This window comes from Dioscorea cayenensis, chromosome 11 (genome assembly GCF_009730915.1).
Source record: "Dioscorea cayenensis subsp. rotundata cultivar TDr96_F1 chromosome 11, TDr96_F1_v2_PseudoChromosome.rev07_lg8_w22 25.fasta, whole genome shotgun sequence".
NCBI classification, from domain to species: domain Eukaryota; kingdom Viridiplantae; phylum Streptophyta; class Magnoliopsida; order Dioscoreales; family Dioscoreaceae; genus Dioscorea; species Dioscorea cayenensis.
The window spans coordinates 13,857,768-13,866,640 of NC_052481.1; the positions used below are offsets into that span (position 1 = coordinate 13,857,768).

Genomic DNA, 8,873 nt, shown 5'->3' on the forward strand with positions numbered 1-8,873 from the left:
TAGATTTGTTGATTAACATTTTGGTTGACTTCGAATTTTCTGTATGTTAATGCCAAATTCATAATCCTTATAATCTGCATAATGTTGCAATTAGTTGTTCAATTCATTCACATTTCTTTTAGCGTTTTCATTCTCTAATAGTTATGAGTTAATGCCAAATTTATAATCCTTTCAACCTGCAGAATGTTGCAATTAGTTGTCTAATCCATTCACATTTCTTTTGGTATTTTCATTCTCTAATAGTTATGAGTTAATGACAAATTTATAATCCTTTTTAACCTACTGGAATGTTGTAATTAGTTGTTTACTTGATTCACATTTCTTTTTGGTATTTTCATGCTCTAATAGTTATGAGTTAATGTCAAATTTAGAATACTTTTTAACCTCCGAATGTTGCAATTAGTTGTTTAATTCATTCACATTTCTTTTTGGTATTTTTCATTCTCTAATAGTTATGGGTTAATGTCAAAACCTACAGAATGTTGCAATTAGTTGTGTTATTCATTCACATTTCTTTTTGGTATTTTTCATTACGTACTAGTTATGAGTTAATGTCAAAAACCCTGCAGAATGTTGCAATTAGTTGTGTTATTCATTCACATTTCTTTTTGGTATTTTTCATTTTCTAATAGTTATGAGTTAATGTCAGATTTATAATCCTTTTAACCTGCAGAATGTTGCAATTAGTTGTTTAATTCAATCATATTTCTTCTGGTATTTTCATTCTCTAATAGTTATGAAACTGTTTGATTTTCAATGGCTTTAGTTATCATGTCTAAGATCTCTTGCTTAGTAAAAGTTTTTGAAACAATGCTAGTTATGAAACTGTTTGTTATTCAATCATATGGCTTTAGTTATTATGTAATTTATTCCTCTATAAGATTTCTGAGGTGATGAAATTATTTATTTATTTTTTAGTGCTACTACCATACATATTTATGCATGTGTGGCCAAGGAGGTCCATATTTATGCAGGTTTTTGGTAATTTCATTCTGAAACCATTGCCTATGTGGGATATTTTCCTATGTCCTTACTGCATGCTATAATTCTACTATGCTTTTTTCATTGTGTGTTTTGCTGGAATGCTGTCTAATTTTGTCCTTCTTATGCAATGCTAGTGTGTCTCAGTTTGTTATTCTTATATATGCAATGCTCCTTTGGAATGATGTACAATTATTTGCCTGCTTTAATTTTTCCTTCTTATGTAATGCTAGGGTGTACAAATTTGACTAAATGGATAGTTGGGTTCATAATGAGCATGCCATACCCCTCACAGCCGCATTCACAACAATTGTTGTAGTAGTTGCTTTTTTGTTTGAAGAAATGCACCAACCTAGGGTGTCAAGGTCTCGACAGCCTTCTCTTTTCAGAGACCTAACTAGGAAGCGCCACATGGAACATATATTAAGGGGTGGACAAGACTACTGTGTTAGTTACCTTAGGATGGATGTAGGGCCGTTCATGCATTTATCCTCCATTATGCGTGATAGGCACTTACTTGTGGATACAAGACATGTGTCCATTGAGGAGCAACTAGCAATTTTCCTACACATAGTTAGGCACAATACGAAGAATAGAACAATGCGAATAGAGTTTCTCTGATCAGGGGAAACAATTAGCAGATATTTTAATAATGTTCTAACTACGGTATGTGCACTACGTGATGACTTGGTATAACCTCCTAGTGGGATCTATCACCCCGAGATTGAAGCTAACCCAAATTGGTATCCTCACTTCAAAGTAAGTATGTCATAATCCTGTAGAAAATTTTGAAGATAATTACTACATCCAATTGATATGTCCATAACGCTTACTTGTCCTGTAGGACTGTGTTGGGTTGTTGGATGGTACGCATGTTGATGCGTCCGTTCCCCCGTTAGAGTTACCACATTTTCGTGGTCGGAAAGGACCAAAGCAAAATGTGCTAGCGGTAGTCAACCCAGACCTCAAGTTCACCTATGTACTTGCTGGTTGGGAAGGATCTGCAAATGATTTCACCGTATTAAGAGACGCAATATCACGGCCACAACCTGAGGGCCTCAAGATAATAGAAGGTTGCCAATCTTGTCTTTACCTTTTAGATCCTCAACCTTTTGCAATTGAATTATGATTCATCGTAGTAAACTCTTGTAGGGAAATATTACTTGGTTGATGCGGGATATACGACCATGAATGGGTTCATTGCGCCTTACCGAGGTGTTCGATACCATTTAAAAGAACATAACGGAAGGGCTCCAATGAACCCAAAGGAATTATTCAACTTAAGGCATTCTATGTTGCGGTCACGTGTTGAGCGTGCGTTTGCCACATTAAAGAATCGATTCAAAATTTTGACCTCCCACCCGTTTTTCCCTTTCAAGACTCAAGTTTTGTTGGTTCTTGCGTGTTGTATCATTCATAATTACATAGCAGGTGTTGATCAAAGCGATCAAATCTTCCATGACAGAAGATTGCAGGATGATGAGGTTCTTGCATCGCAGCCGCGTTCACAGCGAGAACAATGTGAAGAGAACAGACAGTGGGTCGATTTAAGGGATAAAATCGCTAATGAGATGTGGTGTCAATATTCTGGCAGTATCTGAATGCTATTTTTAGTTGATGTGTTTCTTTGCCTGCTTAATTTGCTTTCCCAGAATGATTTCCATGAACATCTTCATATCTTGCATGTATTAAATTTATACGGTACAAGCATGCATTTGACTGTATTAGACATGCTAGCAATGGTTGTTCGGATAAATTGTATTAACTACTCTTTCTAGAATTATGAATTGCTTTATTTTACTGCAATGTATGTCTGCTCTTTTCAAATGTTATTCATGCTATGCTATCTTCAACACTTTTATGATGGGAGCTATTTTCCCGCTTACTTTATTGGGTGTTTGTTTTTTTTGTGTTTTGGGTTTTGGGTTTTCATGAGTTTGTGTGGGTTTTTTCTTTGTCATGCATGAACATTTTCATTATTTATGAATATTCCTGCATCATATAACATATACCATCTTGTTCAATCTAGTATCTTGCACGCACCATCTGACATGCATCATTAGTTTTCATAATTAGAATTTCATCGAGCATGGAAGTTGGAAATTGCGCAAACGACAGTGCGAATGCGAGGTCTGCCAAAGGAAAACGCGGAACTCCCAATAAGAGATGGAAGGCAAAATTTGATAATTTTTTGATTCCGGTGTTGGTTGAGCAAGCCAACAAAGGGCTAAAGTGTGACAAATCTTTCAAAAGAGTTGCTTTTGCCCATGCTGCATCTGCAGTGAACACCAAATTTAACACTGACTTTACAGCGGAAAATGTTGAGAACCACTACCGGACATTGAAGGCTCGATACGTGGAGATTAAAAAGGCAAGAGACTTGAGTGGGGCAGGATGGGACAACGAAACGAAAATGATTACCCTTGACCCAATCGTTGCATTCAGTTATACGGAGGTATATTTCTTTTGTTTGTTGGTTAGTTTGTTTTTCCGTATGCTTTGTTATCTGTGTTCAGTCATAGTCATATTATTTTTTTTTTTTGGATTTTGTATGCAGGCACATCCAGCTGCAAAAGCTTTCATCAACAAACCTATTGAAAACTATGAAGGGTTGCGGATTATTTGTGGCGAGGATAGTGCGACAGGGTCATATGCGACATCTCTGTATTCGGATTTTGGAGAGAAAACTATTGGAGACAAAAATAATGAGAATGAGAACTCGGACTCACCAGTCGATCAACCTAATAGTGATGATGACGGTGCTGGGAATTCAGCACCTCCAATTGCGCGTAGTCCTGCAACGTCATCGAGCATGAGGTCCCAAAGAACAAAAGGGAGCAAAGACATTCCAATGATGGCTGATCTGGTGACAGTTGTCGGAGAAATGGCAGCGGCAATTAGAAACCCTACACATTGGTCAGAAACACTATATTCAAGGGTTATGGAAGTTGAGGGCTTCATTGAGCATGTGCTGGAAGATGTGTTTGATTATCTCCAGGAGAGAGAAACTGAAGCGAGAAAGTTCATGGTTAAACGGTTAGAGATGAGGGAGGCCTGGGTTCGGAAGTATCTCGCCAACCTTGCTTGAATGTTGGTTGCTGCAGGGGATTACTGGACCTTGTTTAGCTAAAGGGTTGTTTGGGACATGACTGCTTTATGCATTATCTGCACTGCTTTATGCATTATCTGCATCCATATTAGGTCTGCATCTTGCACTAGTTTCATCCCATGCACTTGGTCAAACAATCATGTTACATTTTGTTTGCTGATGACCTAGTAGGCAACTGATTGTTTGTGGACATGACTGTAGCATGTGGCCTCGTTCTATGGTATTCTATCTATGACACTATCTATGATGCAGCTATCTAGACATATGTAGACATAATCTGCTGTGTTTTGATTTATTTGCCTCTGCAGGTTATTTCCTATTTGGTTTTGTCTTGTTTAATTTGTTTATGTTCTTCACCAATGTTTCTTTTGATTTACTCTGTCATGCTTTTTGTGGTTCATGTATTCATATTTTTGTATTTTTCTTTATGTTTGTTTTTCTAGTCTGCAGTACAGGTATTTTTGGCAATGATGAGGCAATGTTTTTTTAACAAGCACTGAGGCAATGTAACTATTCATATGAATGTATCCTCGATGTGTGCTTCCATTTAGTTGGGTGCACTGGCAGGGGCAAAATTTTTTTGCAGCCCATGGTTGTTGCCCAATTGAAATGAAGTCTCTTGAGGGTTCAGTTCACACGTGTGTCCCTTATCATGTAACTAGTATGGCGGTGCAATGGAGCATTACTTGTCTCCATTGCAGCCTACTCGTTGCATTTCTTCGTGAAATTCAGTTTGGTGTTTATGTATTGTATATATATATATTATTGCCCATGAAGTGCTTCATACTGATTTGCCACCTGAGCCAAGGTTTGTAAAAGCTGGAGCATATTGCAGTCTTCATAAGTTCGACAACCATGTTTTGTTTTACTCACAAGGAATTATTGCCCACTTTGTTTTACTCAATGTATTTTATCATGTTCCTTGAAACTATTTTTATATTTCCTTGTTGATTTCTATATGAAAATGCTATAATATATAGCATGTTTTGTTTTGTTCAAGCCTTTGAATAATTGTTTATATCCCATGTAAGATGTTGATAATTTCATGCTTTCAAAATTTATCATTTTCACTTCTATCATTGTTATGTAATTTGAAAATCATTTATGGCTGATGAAATTGTTATTTTGATCTTAAATGAATTCGATGCAATGCTTGCGAGAGTGCATTACTTGGATTTACAAAACTTTGTTTCCTCGAATATGTATTGGAATGTAGGAATGGATTTCATTTCTGAAATGCAAATGTTTATGACTATGTTGATATCCGGATTGAATAGAATTATGAACTTTGTACGAATATCTTGCTTTTGGAAAACTCTCTTGTGATATGGTTTTCTTTCCTGATGTGTGAATATTTGTTATTAAAAAAAGACTCTTGTATGCAATATACATGGATTGTATTATTTGAGCACCTACAGGTCTTAAACATATCCACAAAAATGGTAGGTTACGGTCTTGATGTTCTTGATATGGTGGTTTTGATGGTAACTACAGACTTTAGTCTGACATTGCAGTGGTGGTCCCATGGTTTGGCCTGATGAGAGGCAGCGTGGTCAACTCTGAGTTTATCCTCGTCAAGAGATGTGTGGAGCTATTGACAGAGGTTTCTTTTATGTGAGAAACTCGGGGTCACCACACGGGGATCTCAATAGCCAACACCAAGGAAGGCAACATTTTGAATTTTAAAAGTTTTAAAACACCTTGGTGGTCCCAAATCTAGTCGCGACCATGATTAGCTCGGGAATTGTTTGAGGCCAACCTGCATTTTGAGCTGTGTTTTCCCAAGATTTTATTGAGAAGTAATTGCAAGGTCTGTTTGCAAAGTTTTACATTGGAATCTTATGTGTATATACATACATTTATATTCTATCCTATCTACTTTTATTTTACTGTGTTCATTCAATTGTATTGTGATTTACATTGCCATTTTGGAAAAGTATAAATAACCCCTTTTTCTATATATGTTGGTATTTGTGAGATTTTCATTTGCCCTCACCCTAATCACTGAGTAATCAAGTCACTCAGCCTCTCTTCTTTAATTTTTTTTAGGTACAGGACCCTAAGGTTGTTGAGCTTGGACTAGTGGTGTATGGGCAATTCTAGCTAGGATGGATCCACTAGGGCTGTTGTTTTGTGAATTTTATATTTCTGAAAGTATTTATTCCTTTTGTATTGTTGTACAATATTAAATTGTAAATACTTACATGTTTTCACTTGGTTATCTTATTTAAAGTTTATTTTCAAGTGTTTTAGAAATTGTTTGAGATCAGAATACTAAGTAGCTTTGTAGGACTTCGGGTTTGGGAAGGCTTGCGTCCCTTGTTTGAAAGTTCTGCGGCGGTTGTTGCGCGCCCAACCATGTGTTGGGGTGTGACAATAACCACTACCATCAATGTCAATCTACTGAAACACACCCTTGTCTAAGTCCAGGCCTCCATTAGAACATCGGTTCACTATTCTCGTTGTTACTTGAACATTAGTTTTAGTATCAGTCTCACACCCAGACTCACGGGCCCGTGACACAACAACTACCGTGACAACCTAAGGAGGAATACCCACGCCACTCAACCCTCGAGTCACCACAATGCTAACAAAATGCTTGGAATATCAAAATCCTTAACAAAAAATCGTATATAAGAATATCTAAGGCTTCGGAGTACAGTTATACACAAAGGAAGCTACACACTTAACAACAGGGAAAAAGAATATAATAGTTGAACGAGATATCATACAACCAAGTTTTTCCAAGAAAGTAGAACAAGAAGCAACAATACTAGTTTTCATAACCTAAAAATTTTAGTAGATTCATGACTTTATACAATGTAAACATGCCCAAAGATACACATATACGAGACTATAGTTGAAAAAAGATGAACAATTCAAAACATGCCCAACACTCCACCTCGCCGAGATGCCTCTATGACCTAAAACCTGTAAGGGAGGAGAGAGGGTGAGTAACCAGAGCTACTTAGTGAATGGGTTAGCACAAGTCTAAGAGAATATCAAAATAAGACAATTAATTTCCAACATTACACTTTTATAATAATACAAATGATCTGGAAACCTTTTCATTTACAACATCATGTAAATTCAAGATATAAAACTCCAGTAATTAGAAACCTAAACATAGGTTTTCTCACGTGTGTAATCAAAGCCTCAAGGCTGTACATCAAGTATATAGCAAATACAAGTACATAAATATCACAAAAAGTATAAACGCCAACATACTCAAATAAAGCTTCCAATAGTTATAAATAACGAATTGGCATAATATGATTTTAAAACCAATAAAACATAATACTCGTCTTCAAAACAATTTATTTTCCAAAGAGTATACAAATGATCATGTCTCCAAAATTTTCTTTGCATAAGAACATAATTCCACGAAATGCAAAGTTTGAGTATCGAGCAAACAAGCAATGGTCTAGAAAATCCTCTAAATTGTAGCCGTGGCCGCAACTAAGTTCAGAGCTATCAAGGCCCTCATGTCCTTAACATTAACCCATTAGTTTCGTATGGTGACTCTGGAATCTTGGTGTATCATCCAGTTAGGGCTCTACGCACCACCTGAGATGGATAGGCAAAATTGGGTCCTCCATGCCACCTCTATAGGCTGGCTCCTAGGGACCCCCTAGTGCAGGATGTGGGTTACAACCCCATCACCCATAAGTGTAACAATAATATAAATCACAACAATGAAACAATTGGTCTATAACTAGGATGATATTCACATGTCCGGAATGAGCATCATTCCACATAAATGTATAACACAAGTATTATATGCATATAAGAGTCATACTTCTCTTCAAACTTGGTGAATCAATAAATATATCCAAAGGCATAATCATCATATATGAAGACTTTAGCTTATAATTCGACATACGGTCCAAATCTAGGACAAATACTCATATTTTAGAAAGAAAAACTCTTTCAGATTCAGATTCACCAACAGTACAATTTTTACAAATACAGGTTTCACAAACCATTTTTCAATATAAATACCAATAGTATCAACAGAAAACATTAAACATATTTTTGGAATATGCTTAAAAAGAAAGTAATGAAACTCATAGAACAAATCTTTGCATTTGGCTCAATTAAAAGTCACATAATACTCATGATTGTTCTAGCTTTACCTCTCGAATAATTCAGTAACCATCACCCAGATATAATAGTAAGCTCCATAACCATTCAAGCATAATACCTAAGTCTTCCATGAATAACATGATCATACTACCTTTCTACATTCCTTTAAAACTCGATATCGCCTTTGCAATATTCCTCAATTCGATAAAAACACATTCATCAGAGACTCTCAACAATGCTCAAGTTATAATCAACCTCAATTGCTAAAATATGAATTTAGTCACCCACCAGCAAGTGATTATCAATTAAACCAATTCACATATGCAAAAGCCACATTTAGCATATAAATATATTTAAGTCAGTACATGTACTTATACGTACCAAGAAATCTATAAAATCTTCCGCTCAAGATTTCAACATGCCTATAGGGTTTATACATCATCAAATAGTCACTTATACAAGTCTATAATCACACAACTTTGTCATGCACAAAAGTCAAGCCCAAATTCCTTGCCAAGGTGTCATTACTCCCAAATCACCAACATTAACTTTAATAATATTTAATTCATTATCAAAATTCTTCAAAGTTCTTTCCCATTCCTTAAGAACATTATGCTAAACAATTTATTGACATTCACAAGAACACTCAATTTATTATTCGAAATTCAATTCAACTCTTAGCCTATACAACATATGT

General features: G+C 35.9%; 1 protein-coding gene across 1 annotated transcript; it reads left to right on the forward strand.

Moving 5' to 3' along the window:
* The first annotated feature begins 3,070 nt into the window (after positions 1–3,070).
* On the forward strand, positions 3,071–4,069 carry LOC120271626. Its single transcript, XM_039278300.1, has 2 exons — positions 3,071–3,436; positions 3,539–4,069. The coding sequence occupies exons 1-2, from the start codon at positions 3,071–3,073 to the stop codon at positions 4,067–4,069; spliced, it is 897 nt and encodes a 298-aa protein (XP_039134234.1).
* The last annotated feature ends 4,804 nt before the right edge of the window (positions 4,070–8,873 follow it).

Bases quoted from the DNA above. Each gene is read 5' to 3' on its own strand.
- LOC120271626 (XM_039278300.1), top strand. From the start codon at position 3,071: ATGGAAGTTGGAAATTGCGCAAACGACAGTGCGAATGCGAGGTCTGCC. The intron at 3,437-3,538 runs GTATATTTCTTT...TTTTGTATGCAG, and splicing joins TTGCATTCAGTTATACGGAG to GCACATCCAGCTGCAAAAGC.